The 17,018-nt window shown below is 47.9% G+C and overlaps 3 protein-coding genes across 3 annotated transcripts; 2 read left to right on the top strand and 1 right to left on the bottom strand.

Annotated features, from left to right (window-relative positions):
• The first annotated feature begins 521 nt into the window (after window positions 1–521).
• Window positions 522–7,464, top strand: LOC125542883 (cytochrome P450 90D2-like). The gene is made up of 8 exons (XM_048706106.1): window positions 522–915; window positions 1,086–1,422; window positions 2,565–2,714; window positions 2,931–3,179; window positions 4,346–4,435; window positions 4,538–4,723; window positions 4,991–5,112; window positions 6,985–7,464. The coding sequence occupies exons 1-8, from the start codon at window positions 674–676 to the stop codon at window positions 7,070–7,072; spliced, it is 1,464 nt and encodes a 487-aa protein (XP_048562063.1). The 5' UTR covers window positions 522–673; the 3' UTR covers window positions 7,073–7,464.
• A 2,351-nt stretch (window positions 7,465–9,815) lies between these two features.
• Window positions 9,816–13,832, bottom strand: LOC125542882 (DEAD-box ATP-dependent RNA helicase 20). The gene is made up of 10 exons (XM_048706105.1): window positions 13,527–13,832; window positions 13,185–13,432; window positions 12,137–12,316; window positions 11,880–12,041; window positions 11,559–11,713; window positions 11,190–11,282; window positions 10,998–11,083; window positions 10,685–10,911; window positions 10,365–10,598; window positions 9,816–10,221 (listed from the first exon to the last, which is right to left on the bottom strand). The coding sequence occupies exons 1-10, from the start codon at window positions 13,580–13,582 to the stop codon at window positions 10,172–10,174; spliced, it is 1,491 nt and encodes a 496-aa protein (XP_048562062.1). The 5' UTR covers window positions 13,583–13,832; the 3' UTR covers window positions 9,816–10,171.
• A 120-nt stretch (window positions 13,833–13,952) lies between these two features.
• On the top strand, window positions 13,953–16,812 carry LOC125542885 (mini-ribonuclease 3-like). The gene is made up of 7 exons (XM_048706107.1): window positions 13,953–14,260; window positions 14,531–14,652; window positions 14,875–14,964; window positions 15,307–15,359; window positions 15,858–15,960; window positions 16,175–16,290; window positions 16,369–16,812. Exons 1-7 carry the CDS (start codon window positions 14,035–14,037, stop codon window positions 16,415–16,417), a joined length of 759 nt encoding a protein of 252 aa, XP_048562064.1. The 5' UTR covers window positions 13,953–14,034; the 3' UTR covers window positions 16,418–16,812.
• The last annotated feature ends 206 nt before the right edge of the window (window positions 16,813–17,018 follow it).

The raw sequence follows: 17,018 nt of genomic DNA, 5'->3' as shown, positions 1-17,018 counted from the left end.
TTGTCTTTCTAAACATTTCAAATGGTTACAACATATGGATGTATGTAGACATATTTTTAATGTAGATTCACTCATTTTGCTTCGTATATAGTCACTTTTTAAAATGTCTAGAAAGACAAATGTTTAGGAACGGAGGGGATAGTAGTGATTTAATAGTAGAGATATCCTTGTTGGGCCCCGCATCAGGCATCAGTCATCACCAGCATCGGTTGGTTCCGCTCTGGGCTCACAATCTTCCGGACCCCGGACACAGAGAAGGAAACACACAAAAATAGCGAAGGAAGATATATCTAGCCAGTCCTCCGTCCGTAGTAGTACCAGGACTGTGCCACGATACACAATGATTTGATAGATGTTGGGGGCTACGCAAAAAGAGAAAACATATTCAGAAAATCTTAAATGTAAGATTTGATTTAGTAAAATCTCTCCCCTCGCCCCCGCCCGTACCTTTTGCGCTCGGCTGCTGCCAATTCTTTCCATTCCTCCCCACTCGCCGCCTACATATAGGTGCTCCTCCCCTCGGAACCCCTCGTCCTCTCGTAGTCGCGTATCTCCACCTCCACTCCACCGCACCGCACCGCACCATCAGAAGTAAGCGGCCGGCCGGGCGGTGCAAGGATAGTCGCAGACACGCGCGCACACAGACACGGTGTGACAGCAATTGCCTCCGGCGATGTCCGTTTCCTGGCCGGCGCCGTCGACGTGCGCGGCCGCCGGGGCCCTGCTGGCCGCCGCGTGGCTGCTGTGCTTCAGGCTGCTCCCGGCCGTGGCGAGGCCGAGGAGGCGGGCGATGAAGACGGGGGCGCAGCTCCCTCCCGGCAGCTTCGGGTGGCCGGTCGTCGGCGAGACGCTGGACTTCGTCTCCTGCTCCTACTCCCCGCGCCCCGAGGCGTTCGTCGACAAGCGCCGCCTCCGGTGAGTGAAATTAAGCCGTCTCTTTTCCCTGGCGCAGCACAGTGGCGGCACGCGTGCGCGTGGCACCATCCGTCCACCCATCGATGCCATGGCATGGCATGGCATGGCAGCGCGCGCGCATGCACGTGCGTGGTACTGTACTGACGCGGACCGTGGGCGCGTGCATGCAGGTACGGCAGCGCGGTGTTCCGGTCGCACCTGTTCGGGTCGGCGACGGTGGTGACGGCGGACGCGGAGGTGAACCGGTTCGTGCTGCAGAGCGACGCGCGGTCGTTCGTGCCGTGGTACCCGCGGTCGCTGACGGAGCTCATGGGCAAGTCCTCCATCCTCGTCATCAACGGCGGCCTGCAGCGGCGCGTCCACGGCCTCGTCGGCGCCTTCTTCAAGTCGCCGCAGCTCAAGGCGCAGGTCACCGCCGACATGCAGCGCCTCCTCGCCCCGGCGCTCGCCTCCTGGCGCCACCAGGGCCCCGGCGCCCGCCTCCGCATCCAGGACCACGCCAAGACGGTACGTCCCCCTGCCTACACACCATGTCCCTCCATCCATCCATTTTCTCATCTCATCGTACCACCGCCTCCCGATCGGTCGATTGATAGCTCGATTTGTAGCACGACGGCGAGGGCGAGCGAGTCTAGGCTCTAGGTAGGACGACGTGTGCGTACGTGCGTCAGAGAGGAAGGAAAGAAAGAATCGGGATGGATTGGATTGGATTACTACAAGTAGCGGTCGTATGGCGCGCGCACCGGCGTGCACACGTGCGGGCGCCGTGTCACCACATGGAAGGGGAAGCCCGGCCCGAAAGGGGGTGGGGTCTCTCTCTTTCCTCTCCTCGCCATGCCTGTGCCGTGCGTGTGCGTGTGCTAGAGATAGAGAGAGAGAGGAGGGGAGGGGAGGGGGGGTTGGGAGACTGTGACTGTGCGGGTGCGGTATCTTAATGAGATTGTGGGGAGTCCGCTGCTGGTGCCTGCCCTGCCCTGTGTTTCTCCTCCCCATTCAATTCCGCCCCCCCCTCCCTACCCTCGTGTGGGGCCCACACGCAGGATTTGATTATCACTATTACCAGCGGGCAAAAGAAAACAGTAAAAGAAATCATCTCTCCTCGCAAGAGATGTACTAGGGATACGTACTGGTGTGAAGGAGTACTTGTTATACCGTGGGGTGATTTTTTTAAATAAAAAAACACACCTGTTATAGAGGTTCATGGTACTTTTTCTGTAAAAGAATATAAGATCGTTTAGATCACTATAGATAGGGAGTAAAAACATCTTAAAACCCTAACTTATCTATTAGCTGGAGTCGAGGCACCAGGATTTACCCTACCCACCCGCCACCAGCCACCGGAACGGCAGACGTAAGGGAGGCGAATCCACAGACTCACCGGCGGAGATCAAGGGGAGTAAGACTTTCCCTAGTCACCCTGCGAGGGGGAAAAGAAACTTGCAACTTGCATGTGGTGAATTTGAGCTCCATGTCGAAATTTTGCGCCAAATTCACTGCATTTCAAGCAAAATCTTTTTTTAGATGATTTCAAGCAAAATCATGACGAGGAGGCACCTTGAAATTTTACATGAAAACGATTTAGGAGTACTACGGGAGGGACATGAATGAATGAATGAATGAATGATGAATGTGGTGTGTGCGTGTTGCAGATTGTGTTCCAGATCCTGGTGCGGGGTCTGATCGGGCTGGAGGCAGGCCCAGAGATGCAGCAGCTCAAGCAGCAATTCCAGGAATTTATTGTCGGACTCATGTCCCTTCCCATTAAGCTGCCAGGGACTAGGCTCTACAGATCCCTCCAGGTACGTACGTCCTACGCTCTTTTATTTCACTCCCTCACCATCCATCCTCATCCATGCATGCAACACCCACACGCTGCAACTGTCTCCCCCGCCCCATGCATCTCATCTGCCAATATGGCAGCGAAACCAAAGGCATCAATGTCACAAGGCCACCATCGTTGTTCCTTCTGCTCACCTCTCTCTCTCTCTCTCTCTCTGGTGCGCCCGTGCGTGCAGGCCAAGAAGAGGATGGCCAGGGTGATTCAGAGGATCATACAGGAGAAGAGGAGGAGGAGGGCCCTCGACGGGCCGCCGAGGGACGCCATCGACGTGCTCATGGGCGCCGGCAGCGAGGAGCTCACCGACGAGCTCATATCCGACAACATGATCGACTTCATGATCCCCGCCGAGGACTCCGTGCCGGTGCTCATCACGCTCGCCGTCAAGTTCCTCAGCGAGTGCCCCCTCGCCCTGCAACAGCTCGAGGTACCTACCCTACTAAAACTCCATCTCACTTCCCATACTCCTACTTAGTTTCTATCAGCATTCTGGTCAGCCGGAGCCAGAGCCCGACTGATTAATCTGCACAAATTAAAAGCAACAGTTATAACATCTGAATGTGTATGAACATTGCAACCTGCCAATTCAAGCCAGACATGTTCAACTCATCTGTGTCTCGACCAAAACCTGTTTATAATTATGAGAGCCTGCATACCACAGAAGAATTTTTTAGATCGTTATCATGACATAAAGGATCGTGCCAACCTTGGTCCATGCCTTTCTTGTTGGCATCTAAGTGACGTGAGGATTAACTATTGTTGTTTACACTACCTATGTGCCTAAAAAAGTGCACTATCCATTAACAATGTGAGTGAGTGTGTGTGGGCTAGCATGCAACAAGACATGCACACACACTCACATTGTTAATGGATAATGTCAGCTACACACACATCCCATCGAAATTGGCCACCACCTTCAACTCAAGTGCTTAGCATCATGAGATGTGGCATCTAACTCGGTCGATTCATCAGTCACATTGTTACTTACTCTATGCCGTCGCTTTGCTTTAGAGTTTGGACACTGTCATGCCACCTAATCCTTGTCACATAGCTTTTGACACCTGATGGCATGATGGCAAGTGCTAATTTGTCCAGCTAGTGCAACCAAAATATCTACTCATGTGCCACTGTTAAGTAACTTCCACCCTATGAAAAACTATGTTGCACAGAACAACATTATTGGTAAATCAAACCAATCACTATTGTTGTTTCTGAAGTAGTACATGTATGTTTCTGAGATACAGTTTCATCAGTTGGTGAAATAGAAGGGCTGTGAACATTCCCTAGCTAGGATGTAGTACATCCTATTGCGCAAGCAGCAGAAGCAGCAGCAGCATCATGCCATTCACTAGTTTCCATTTACAGCGCTACAGTGCGTAGAAATTACTCGTGTGTCGACTCTGTTTCTGTCTTTGATGCCATGTGAGCAATGAACTCATTCAAGCCTCCGCGGGCCAGGTACTGTTAGGGAACATGCCTAGCTAGGTAGCGGCAGCTATCTCGATTTTCCTGCGGTAGAAAAAGGAACTGAACTTTTGATTTCGGTAACCATTTTATGCGACAATGATTGGTGACACATTTTGGCGATTCCAGGAGGAGAACATGGAGCTCAAGATGAGGAAAACCGACCTGGGTGAAACCTTGCAATGGACTGACTACATGTCCTTGTCATTCACGCAGCATGTAAGAAATACTATCAAGATCAGCACCTTGATTTACGTAATATCTTGGTTTCTATCCTACCAACAACTGGATTTACATAACATTTTGGGGGTGCATGTGTAGGTGATAACGGAGACGCTGCGAGTTGGGAACATCATCAGCGGGATCATGCGCAAGGCGGTCCGCGACGTCGAGGTGAAGGGGCATCTCATCCCCAAAGGATGGCGCGTGTTCATGTACTTCCGGTCGGTCCACCTCGACGACATGCTCTACGAGGACCCCTGCAAGTTCAATCCATGGAGGTGGAAGGTGAGGACGAGCCCCACATTCGGTAGAGATGTTGATCCAATTGCTACTCCTTTAGGCAGCACCAACATGATAGAGGGGTTCGATGAGTGGGTCTTGTGGGACTCCTGGCATGTGGGTTTTTTCTCATGTCTATATATCAGAAAATGATGAAAAATGGTGGGGTATTACTATACTTGTGGAGCTTTATATGATTGCCATTTGATTTTTTTGGGAAACCTAAGAATGTGTTTATCGGTCTGAAAAAATACAATGTGTGTGGATCAACAGGAGAAGGACATGAGCACTAGCAGCTTCACCCCTTTTGGTGGTGGGTTGAGGCTGTGCCCGGGCCTGGATCTGGCCAGGCTGGAAGCTTCCATCTTTCTCCACCACTTGGTCACCAGCTTCAGGTATGTAACTATGCATGCATGGATCACTCTCATCGCTCCCGTTCTCGTTCTCACCCGTGCATGCAAACATCACACCACCTGGCCTGCCTGCCAGCGACTCTCCGGTCCTTCATCGTTCGTTGCACGAATGATCTCGAGACTCACTCAGACAGACTTGCATGTCTCTCATCTCCCCATCACATCACTTGAGCCTAGCACGTAGCTTTGCTTTCTTTGCCACTCTAATGCACATGTGTGAATATATGTAGGACACATGTATACAATGCCCTAGTAATAGAAGTAGTGGTACGAAGAGATATTTTACCTGCACAACTAGTGTCATGAATCTACAACCTCACCACCCTGGCGACTTGGCCAAGCCATTCTTTTGCTCGAAACCGAATGTCGGGTAACACTATGTCTGGCTGTGTGTGCATCTCAGTTATGCAGGGGCCGGGTGTAATGCGTCCATTTATCAAAAACACTACATTCCCCCCTTTCAAAGATTGAAATTACGCCGCGCATTCTTCGTCGAAAATACTGTATGTAGTACTACGTGCATTGACGTGGGATGGATCGACCACCGGGGGCGCCAATAATTTGGGAAGGGAGGGAGGTTCGGATCTTCAATCTATGCCGGTACAGGCAGATGAATCCCTAGCTAGGGAGGACCAGGCCGAGAGAACGGACCCCTACACTACCCTACACCGACGGACCCTGCCTATATGGGTTGGGCTTTGCGTCGAGGGGGGGTCCGTTCCGTTGGCGCGTGGGGCCACACGTGCGACGCGGCCGGCCACCAACAAGTACTCGCCGCCGACTCCTACCACGCGTAGTGCAGTACGTACTCGCTATCACGCTATGCTTTAGGGCTAGGCCCCCTCAAAGAAAAAATGCTATAGGGCTAGACTAGGCTAGGCTAGGCGTGAGACCGAGCAGAACGGCACGCCGGCCGCACGTGTGTACACGAGCATATAGTCGTCGTCGTCGTCGTTGTCGTATGAGCAGCATCATTCGTTCATGGCCGGTGCGTGCTGGTAGCTGTGTACGCGTGCGTGCGGCGTCGGCACGACCCCCACCAGCACGTGCGAGGGGGGGCACCCACCCTTGTGCCTGCCGCTGCGGCGCCGGCATCCACACGTGCCACTCGTCGGCGGCCGCCGCCGCACAGTGCCCGCACGCACGCTTCGGCCGGTCGGCGTAGTAGGTAGTAGGGCGATAGTGGTGGTGCTCCAGTGGGGCGGCGGTATGATCCAAAGTCGGTCCAAGCGCACCTGGTGTACGGGCACGCCATCGGTCTATGTCTATCGGCCTGTGGAGCACTCCTACGTACGTATACTGTAGTACGTAGTGGAAAAGTTGGGCGACATGCATGTAATGTGATGGTCAAAAAAATGGGCTCGACCGGGTGGATCAGACGGATGGCATGCTTCGTGTCTGCTCCGGTCCGGGTGGTGATTGAGCTCGGCTGCATGCCTGCATGAAACCCAATAAAATATGCGCGCGCATGCGCCTCGCGCTTTGACCGGCGCGCCAGGGCATGGCGCCGCTGCATGGCAGCATGGCTGTTTTTGTTTCTTTGCATCTGTAGCACCACGACCACAACAATAGCCCTTTCATTACGTTTTTCACCTTGCCCAGTACGTAGTGCCCATCAAGATTTGCACATATTTTTTACACCCCTATAACCTATTGCATGGTACTAGTATATGCGAGTGGGCACTGCACCGCACGCTAGTTATTATCAATAAAATGTTGAGATGCATGGATGCGCATCGAGATCGTGTGGCTGACGGCGAGATGAGATCCACCACATATATGTCCGTATGATGTATCGTTTGTTGCCTGACAATGACAATGACAATGACGTTGGATTGGAATGGATGGATGCAGGTGGGTGGCCGAGGAGGACCACATCGTCAACTTCCCCACCGTGCGCCTCAAGGGAGGCATGCCCATCAGGGTCACCGCCAAGGACTAGCCGCCTGTCAGCCGGATCCTTCAAGCAACTCAGCTCAGCAGTCAAGTTAAACGTGCACGTATACATATGGGTTGAATGCTACCACAACTCCACACGCATGGTGTGGTATCTTCCATCGCAAGGTTGAAGGGTCCTTCAGGAAGCTAGCTAGGCAGGCAGGCAGGCAACATCTGATCTGAGCACATAGGTATGGCCGTACGGGCAAAGTATGTATGAGTGTTGTAGGGGAGGGTTAATTAGCCGAGAAGTAGCCGTGGGGTGGATGCAACCTGGTCGCTGTAACAGGGTTAAGCAATATATAGCCGAGGAGGACTCCTGAATCTCCGATCGATGACGCTGTTATAGTAGTATAAGCAATATATATATAGCAACTTAAAGCAAAGTTCGGAATAGATCTCTGTACGTACTACTCCATCCATTCCAAATTACTTGTCTTAAAAATGAATAAAAATGGATGTTTTTGTGACAAGTAATTCCGAACGAGGAGAGAGTAGACCGTCTGGTCTGCTTCATCAACTGAAATGCTAGGTGGTGTGAGTGAATGCGATGGCAACGCAATGAACCGGGCTGATGGGACTTCGGCTGCTGCAAAGCTGGGGCTGCGCCTGCTTTGCTTTGGGGCGGCGAAGAGGGGGAGAGGGGAGTACATACGGCCTAGAGAGAGAAGTCCAACATGGGGACGATGGATGGATGGATGGATGGATAGATAGTGTGAGCTCAGCTCTGTTGCGATCCTGCAAATTTTCAGCTGCAGCTGCAAAGAGACGCTGTCACATCCGCTGCAAGAAAGGGCAAAAGGAGCTGCATCCTTTTGGGGGATGCCAAGCATAAACACTGCTGTAGAAGTATTATAGTACTCTCTCGGTAAAGAAATACAAGAGCGTTTAGATCAGTATAAAGCAGTGATCTAAATGCTCTTATATTTCTTTATAGAGGGAATAGTAGACAGTAGCATCCCAAGATCAGAGGTTTCTTCCTTTCAGTACTTGTCCTCTCGTGTTTCCATTCTGTAAGCTAGGAGTAGGTTTCTATGAAGCATGCTAGAGAGTAACCGAGGGTTTGTTTGCAACGCGAGCCATTTCTCGCGATCGCGAAGAAGCTCCACCCAGCGTCCTAAGAGGGGTCCTCCCTCTAGGCCAAGGTGTCCCGAGCGTGGTCGGATCACCAGCAGCTACGCCGATCTAACACCACTATCTTCTAGCTCGGCTGGCCTCTGCTGCAGCTTCCTGACCGGTGTGCCCGGCAGCGACTAATGAGACGGGCTTTGGGGAGCACGAGAGGCAGAGCATGTGCATGGGCACAAGCTGTCTCTGTCGGGCACAATGATGATGATCTAGGAGTATATACTGTACTTAGATAAACTTGCCGACCTGAGGTAACTTGAAGCGTTATTTAGCAACACAAAAGCTGTAGCACGGACCACAACAAGAACAAGCAGAGGCCTGCTGAATGAACAAACACATGCCCCGCAAGTTGCATACTCGTCCGCGACGACCATTCCGCGACATAGATATGCAGTCACACACAAGACATGCCACATGGACGCCATAATGCTAACGCAAAGTGAAATGGCAGACTACAAAGGTTCAGAGACACTGATCTAAGACCATGAGCTGAAATAAGTGGGAATCCACATGCTATTACTAATCAGGAATCAATCAACTGGGATAACACAAACTGAACTAAAAAAACATTGTGGGAGCTCGCGGCGATTATTTTAGATAATAAGGCCAGTAAGGTTTCCATGGTTCTAGCTGGTACCATGGACTCCACATTCAGTATTTGACCAGAAACTTCATACTGAAACTCCAACTTCAATCATGACCGGAACTTGTCATGTTCTGTTTTCAAACAGTGGCGACTTAATGTAAATACTGATAATGAAATACAAGTCACCGAAGAGAACTTGTAATGCAGATAGCACCCAACAAACTTTGAGGCCCGAGGACTAATAGACAGACTGTGCAGATGTACTAAGAACATGTATAGCAGGAACAACAGATTTTCAATGTAGAAATGGCGATAAGATACACTCATCAAGGCACTGGTACAAACTGCAAAGTAACAGTGGACCCGACTGCAACAAAGAGAGTCTCTTCGTAGAAACAAAATCCGGTTTTCAGGCATCATGATATATAACTCCAAATGACAGATGTAGTATATTAGACATGCAACAGCAGCAAGGACCACAAATCAATTTGTTCTGGCAGATCTTATATTTACCATAAGATCTTGGACCAGTACAGCAAAAGCTGGTGGGAAGCTGAGGATGGTACTCACAAAGATGTGGATATATCAGCGGCAACCACTAGAGGGAAGCACTGCCCAGCAGGGTCATTAACTTCACACTGCAATTTTCATGTAGGGGCATTGACTTGTCATGGCACTCCATGCAAAATCTAAGCAAAAGAACACTATGGGACAACATTCTGACATAGATGTTTCTTACATCGTGTGCAGAACTTTTAACTCAGTTATGGTGTCAAAAGTATCCTATGTCGGGCAAACAGCAAATCAGTACACCTATCATTCCCATCTAGTTCGAACAATGCTTATGACCACAACCTTATGAAGGAAAGCTGTGACCATACGATCTACATTTATCGTGACATGGTGAGAGGGGGAAAAAATCCCACTGTACCGATCGGAAGAAACCCCATTCTAGGTTCCAGCTGACAACCATAACAGCTATTTCTCATTAGTGATGCTAGTACCACAAGAGGAAAAGAAACAGAAGAGGAACTGCACAAAACTAATGATGCATTGATATTCAGTATTACGGACCCAACGTAGGTGAGTGCGGTATTATGGAAATAAATTACGCCATGTATTGACATTGATGGGACCAAAATATGAGTTTTGCTGTCACTCAGCAAAACTGACAACTGAACTATTTTCTACTGAAACTGCATGATTGTGACACATTTCTAGCTATTAGACAGAATGGGTGAACAGGTTTCAGTCAACACAACATGGTATCCAAAGTAAATAAATCCACTTTTACCGGACACTAGCCAAAAGATCTAGTGAGCCAGAAATACATGATCATCCACAAAGAAAGCTCAAATACCGCTCTTTGCAACAACTGATATTTTAATGTCAGCTCCATGAACGACCACCTCCATGCCCCCTGTATCTATCACGATGACCTGCGAAATGCAATAATAATCAGACCCAACTCAACAAAATGGCTTTCAACAATCTCTTGGGGTAAACAAAATAATGGGTGCAGAACAAAGAATCAGCGGATCTGTATATCTTGAAAAAAAAAGCAATCCAACAGAAAACTTACCCAAAGAAGGAGGTGGTGCACCACGGCCCATATTAGCTAATTCAGGGCTGACCTTTTGCCCAGCTTCAACTAAAATGCTAATAAGATCCTTGGCAAATCTGGCGTTAGCAGCCGTGAAAAAGCTGTAGGCTGTCCCTGTTGCTCCAGCTCTGCCAGTTCGACCAATGCGATGGACATAATCCTCCAGAGACCCCGGAAAGTCATAGTTAATGACATACTTGACATCCTTAACATCTGTTTTCAAGATATACAGAACACATGTTAATCTCCCTGTGTTACATAATTTATAACTTATTGTTTCCGAGGGAATTTCTGTATACCTAAGCCTCGAGCAGCAACGTCAGTAGCTGTCATAATAGGGCTTTTCCCCGACTTGAATTCAGAAAGAACCCAATCTCTTTCAGCTTGGCTCTTGTCACCATGGATAGACAGAGCAGGCCAACCATCCATTCGAAGCTGTCTGGTGATCTGATCGCATCCTTTCTTGGTGTCCATGAATATTAAAATTCGGCTGCCATCCATTATATCCTCCAGTAGATTGACCAACCTTTATGTCACAATGGTTCAGTATTAAGGCGCTGAATTAGCATTTTGAGTACATATTATGTAATTGAAAATGAAACAGAATCCTACTTGTTATACTTCTGACTCTCAGATAATATCTCTACATGCTGAGAAATAGCATGATTAGCTTTCAGTTCTTCAGAACCAATTATAACCTGCATCACGCCAAATTAAAATTTGCTGAAATGCAACACATAAAGTCGAATACTAGTAGTATGTAAGAAATCCGCTAGCACAACGAACTGTGGGTACAATGTTCACCTTGTATGGATCAAAAAGGAAAGTCCTTGCTAGCAGCTCAACTTCCTTTGGCCAGGTAGCACTCCAGTAAAGAGTTTGTCGATCTGGACGAATCTGAAGCAGGATATAATCTTTTGACATCATTTTTTAGACTTGCCAAGTTTCAGTGAAGCCAATACTAATATTGATGGGTAATGGATAATAACTATATGGTGGATAAATGATTTGACAACCTCATCATAATAACTCAATTTATAGCGAAAATGACAATGTGCAAGTCAAAAAGGCACACATCAAATGGAGAAGATCAGAACATTGATTTGCACGTACATTCAGGATTTTTACCCTTAAATGCAATAAATCGTGTGGTAGGAAAAGGAAGAGGCTTACCTGAGACACAATTTTCTTAATCTGAGGTTCAAAACCCATGTCTAGCATTCGATCTGCCTCGTCTAAAACAAGGTATGTGACCCTCCGCAAATTTGTGTGATGTGATTCGATCATATCAATTAGTCTTCCTGGCGTGGCTATAATAATTTCAACACCTAACACAAGAACAATCGGACTATCACCAGCCATGTAAAGAACCAATAAAAACCAACACAAATAGCAAGTAACTAAATCAGTTGAGTATAGACAAACAGAAAATCCTTTCAAACAGGCACATGCAGTCATGCACACATGAGTGAGTGAGGGGGGAGGGGGGAGAACCTTTTTGAAGATCACGAACTTGAGGACCTTTTGGGACACCACCATATATGCATGTGCTTTTTATCTTTGATGATGCACCAAATTTTGTTGTCTCCTGCTGTATCTGGACAGCAAGTTCACGTGTAGGGGCTAACACAAGAACAATCGGACCATCACCAGGAGCTTGAATAACAAAGAATGTATCAGCCTTTCAGATTATTATTATCCAGAATGATTCCAGGAAAGTAAATCAAGAAATATAAGCACCATATTCGCACCTAGAATAGGCTGAGCATTAACATGAACAATGGCAGGTAAAAGGTAAGCAAGTGTTTTTCCAGATCCTGTTTCAGCAATGCCAATAAGATCACGCCCCTTCAGTGCCATTGGCCAACCTTGTGACTGGATAGGGGTAGGTTCTGTAAAGCCAGCTTTTGTGATTTCTTGCAACACGTAGTCTGCAAAAAAGAAATGAAGGACCTTAGGCAAGCAAGTGGAAACAGAGGCTGTGAGATGATAAAGCTAAGGAAGCATAAACAAAATAATAATCATGTAGCTACGAATAGCAACATTTTTCTTAAACAAACAGCACAGTTTTATACATAAAGAATATAAATTTAAGAACAAAGGTGGAGGAAAACAAAGGCAGACGCCAAAGGGTATCATAATATGGTGCTACAATTTCTCCAGATGCATGAGCTTTCTGATTATAATGTGATGCAATGTGAGGACTAGGAAACTCCTAGTTGGTAAAAAAGTACAGTAATAAATATACTTTTACCACTTTGTTTTCAGTTCATAGAACACATACTATGCATCAAGTATCTTCAAAGCATGAAAATAAAAATCTAAACTTCTGGCAATAAGTGCAGTGACTGGCACACGCAAGAGCAGGATAACCAGTGCTATTATGCCCTAATATCCTATTGTTGATTACTCACATATGTAGGAAAAATGGGAGAGCTAACTAGCTAAAATTTGTGATTCAATGAGAATCACTGCTTCACAGGGCAGGCCTTTTCCCAATCAGCTAACAGGACCAACTCAGCCCAGTGACATGAGGGTATTTGCTAGAATTACATATAGGTGCATCAATATTATGCTTTTTGAGTGTGGTATGATAGAAACAGAGCATCATGTGATACAAGGAGGCACATAGCCAAATGAAGACGTTCCTGTTATTCGATTTTAAGCAATTCAACACAGATGCTAACGAGAACTTATCCTACTCCCTGCTGATTCTATCAAATTTGTGCGCCTGAAAGCCTGAAACACAACAGTAGCGCACGGGGAGAGAAGGAGCTACGAAGAACGCCATGGCCTAACCTGGGAAGCCGACGTCGCGGAAGTCGCGCACCGGCTTGGGCACGTCGTTGCCCTCGACGGTGATCTCCCGGCGGCGGCGGTAGGCCTCGACCTCCTCCGCCGTCATGCCGGCCACCGCGGGAACCTCCACGTAGAAGTTCTTCTCGAACCGCGGCAGCCCGTCCAGCTCCGCCGCGGCCGCCGCGGCGGCAGCATCCGGCTTTCCTGACGGCGCGAACGCCCTCGTCCCGCCACCGAACGCCCCCTCACTGCCAACACGGGCAGAATTGGTAACCAACCGGACCTAGAATCAGGATTACTAGGGCTGCTGTTAGGCTTAGGGTTTGGAGCGGAGCGGGTTACCTGCGGCGGTCGCGGTAGGAGCTGGGGTCCGCCGCACGGCCGTCGAAGCGGCTCATGGCGGCGGTCGCCGGCGGCAGCTAGGGTTTAGCGGCCGGCGGTGGGGGGCTCGGCTCCGGTGAGGGTGCGCCGAGGCGGTGGAGGGCTCGATTCGGCAGGCCGAGGAATTCTAGAAGAAGCAAGCAAAGCTGATGGCGGCGGCGGCGCGGCGGAGGCGATTCGAATTGGAAGTGAAGCGGAGGCGGCGAAGTTCAACAGGCGAGCTCCGCGTGCGTGCGGCATTCGGGTAGAGTGCTCGAGCTTCTGCCCTCGTAGGCGTATCTCTCAGAAATGCACAACCCGAGTTATGAAACGTCTTTCCATGTCTAACGAAAGCGTAAACAGGAAATGGCTGCACTGCCAGGTGGGGCCCTTCGGGCCGCGAACGGAGGAAGAGGGGAAATATCCACGGCGGGAGACTGTTTATCCATTTGCATCCTCGACGGCGCGAGAGTTTTTGCCTGCGGCGACGATGGCCACCGTCGCGGCGACCATGGCGGCGCCGACGCGCCACCGCCAGTTCCGCGTGCGCGCCGCCTGGGACATGAACCCGGGCGCCGCCACCGTCGCCGTGCCGAAGCCTTCAAAGGCCAAGCCCAAGCCCGCCCTGGGGCAGTCGCCGGCGACGGCGACCACCCCGGCGCGCGCGCCCCCTCCCACGCACGCCGACCTCTTCGCGCGCAGCAGCGAGGGCCAAGGTATCTGTCTGTCCTCCCTCAGCTCTGCCATCCCGGCCATTTGCTCCACGTTCTAATCCCCTGAAGCTCTGGCAGCATATGCTGTCAGTGAACAACTGGAGGCAGTTGGTATCAGGCAATTACATACAGAACTGGTCATCGAGAACTTGACGAAAACTAGTTCCATATCGCTGTGCCTGCTCTAGTTTTAGGGCCGTGTAGTTACTACTACACTATTTAGCCAGAGAAGTTTGTAATTCTGTCAATTGATTGTTGGTTGCTTCGTATTAGCAAAGAAGAGCACATACATGGGGTTTGAGAAGTGGTGGTTGCCGCCCGCGCCAGAGGTGAAGAAGCCCCGTTCACTCTACAACGCGGCATCGCTGGCATACTTGGGGGACTGCATATATGAAGTGAGAATTGGTCATTTTGTTCTTTGGTCTTTATGCATTTTACAGTTACTGTTATGTAGTTACTATATTACATGTAGCTCAACATAGCTGTCCCTTTTGACCTTCATTTGCTCTGGGTTTACTATATGATGTTCCTGACGGTGCTGAGACAATGTGTACTAGTTTTCAACTCCAAGCTTGTTTGTTGTGAGAGAGATCTGACTCTTGCTCTTTGTGATACAGCTCTATGCTCGGAGACACTTCTTCTTTCCTCCACTGAGCATCAATGAATACAATAAGCGTGTGATGGATGTTGTGAAATGTGAATCACAGGTCTGATATGGCTCTTCTTTATCCTCTGATCAAACAGCTTACATAGACTAAATGCTTCAGTATGGTATGTTCGTTGATTGTGATGTAGAATTTATCTTTATCATCTATGTTTATCTATTGTATCATAGCCTTCATATTAACATTTTCCGCACATATCAATAGGTTTTGTCTCCTAATGTTGTTTCAATTACTGCTATTTTAATGGCTGTAGTTCAATTTCTGAAGAGCACTCGTTTTGTTTGCCTTTTCTCCCTTCTGTTTGCTGCATATAAGAGAGTGCTTTGAAGCATCACAATGTCAGGCATATTTTCACATCAATTGTCATTTGTTTCCTTCCTTCAGGATCTGCTGCTGAACAAACTCCTGGGAGAGGATTTTCTAACTGAAGAAGAAAGGTAAATCTATGTTAATCTACCTTTCTTCTTCCGTCTTCGATATGTGTCTTGTACCTACTTGTTTCATAATATGATACATGCAGCTTTCTTGCATATTCTCGAAGAAAAAAAGTAAAGCTATGTTTCTAGCATTTTACTGCCTACTACTCCCTCCGTTCCGAATTACTTGTCTTGGATTTGTCTAGATACGGATGTATCTAGACTCATTTTAGTGCTAGATACCTCCGTATCTAGACAAATCCAAGACAAGTAATTCGGAACGGAGGGAGTAGGAAACACTATGCACTAGCCTCTATAAACATGATTGAACTTCCATGCGGTGTTAGTGCATCAGTATTTAGGACGTATGAATTCATCTTCCTAGAGTTGCCTTTGTACTGCACCACGTTTCTTTTCTCTGCATTATATAGAATATGAACAAATGTAGTATTGTTTGATGCTTTCTCATCTGTCTAGTACCTGTGACCTGTGAGTTACTTAGATAATCATGTTCTGTAGGGACATACTTCGTTGGGGAAGGAACATCGTTAGCAGCAAAACTCGTACAAGAAAACGGGCAGGAATTGCAGTGTACAATCGAGCATCTTCACTTGAAACACTGGTTTGTTCTACAACTAACAGTCATGTTCACCAAATATCCTGACTTTTTTCCCTCACAACTAAAGAATTGTGGATCTCTCTCTTCTGTTATAAGTTGCAATGTTTCTTTACTAACTATAAGTTGCAGTGTGGTGTCCTCAATTGTAAAGACTAATCCTCACATTGTTTCTTAGAGGACTAAATTCTCACATTGTTGGTGATGTTACTGCTATTAGATCGGATATCTTTACCTCACGAATTTCAAGCGCTTGGAGCAAATGATGTTCCAGTTAGGATTCACAAGTGGTGCTTCGTCACAGAATATTGCAGATGAGCTGCGCTCAAGCTTCCAGTAAACATCCTTTATTTGTGCTCCTCTGGTTCCGGTTTTTAATCTGCGTCTGTGCTTACTAATGAATGTTTCTGCCAGGAAAACAACATCAACTTCTGTACAATCTCAGCAACCTGCAAAGCGATGAGCAGTTTCAGTATGTAATGAACTGAACTGGAGTTTCTTTGATGACGCAGCGACTGATACAAGCACGCGTCACTTGCAGCACACGTGTTCCAAAAGTTAAGACTTAAAAGAAAAATGAGTGAATGTTGTTTGCGTGTAGGCAAGATCGAGTTAGTTGAGGAACATATATGATCGTGCATACTGGAGGCCGTGCAAGAGGCTGATGGTTATGATCAGAAGATTGTGGCACATCGAGGTCATGATGATTCTGATCTGAAGATTGTGGCACATTAAGGTCATGAGCACAATTGAGACCCAAGCTTTGTGTGGATTCCGTGTAAGATGTGAGATCTATGGAATGAATTGATGTTGAATGCTGATATAATCTCAGTTTATTCTAGGGTATATTTCCCATTCTTTTTTTGACCGCAAATAGACTTTATTTCTCAAATAATAGACATGTCATTTACAAGCAGATGAGAAATAAAATCAGGGATCTAATCATCCCAAGAACTAGAGGATCTAGTAGTAGAAGAGTTTTTTGCTAATTCATCTGCCACCTAATTGGCCTCTCTATAGCAATGTTTGAAGGATATGGAAGCAAAGTCCATCATAAGCTGTTT

This window comes from Triticum urartu, chromosome 3 (assembly GCF_003073215.2).
Source record: "Triticum urartu cultivar G1812 chromosome 3, Tu2.1, whole genome shotgun sequence".
Classification (NCBI taxonomy): domain Eukaryota; kingdom Viridiplantae; phylum Streptophyta; class Magnoliopsida; order Poales; family Poaceae; genus Triticum; species Triticum urartu.
This window is presented reverse-complemented; position numbering and strand designations above follow the sequence as displayed.

Excerpts from the sequence above, each read along its gene's own strand:
- LOC125542883 (XM_048706106.1), top strand. The coding sequence starts at position 674 with ATGTCCGTTTCCTGGCCGGCGCCGTCGACGTGCGCGGCCGCCGGGGCC. Across the intron at positions 916-1,085 it reads GTCGACAAGCGCCGCCTCCG|GTACGGCAGCGCGGTGTTCC; the intron begins GTGAGTGAAATT and ends GCGTGCATGCAG. Across the intron at positions 4,436-4,537 it reads CCTTGTCATTCACGCAGCAT|GTGATAACGGAGACGCTGCG; the intron begins GTAAGAAATACT and ends GTGCATGTGTAG.
- LOC125542882 (XM_048706105.1), bottom strand. The coding sequence starts at position 13,582 with ATGAGCCGCTTCGACGGCCGTGCGGCGGACCCCAGCTCCTACCGCGAC. Across the intron at positions 12,317-13,184 it reads CCGCGACGTCGGCTTCCCAG|ACTACGTGTTGCAAGAAATC; the intron begins GTTAGGCCATGG and ends TCTTTTTTGCAG. Across the intron at positions 10,222-10,364 it reads TGCACCACCTCCTTCTTTGG|GTCATCGTGATAGATACAGG; the intron begins GTAAGTTTTCTG and ends TGCATTTCGCAG.
- LOC125542885 (XM_048706107.1), top strand. The coding sequence starts at position 14,035 with ATGGCCACCGTCGCGGCGACCATGGCGGCGCCGACGCGCCACCGCCAG. Across the intron at positions 15,961-16,174 it reads CATCTTCACTTGAAACACTG|ATCGGATATCTTTACCTCAC; the intron begins GTTTGTTCTACA and ends TACTGCTATTAG. Across the intron at positions 16,291-16,368 it reads GAGCTGCGCTCAAGCTTCCA|GAAAACAACATCAACTTCTG; the intron begins GTAAACATCCTT and ends TGTTTCTGCCAG.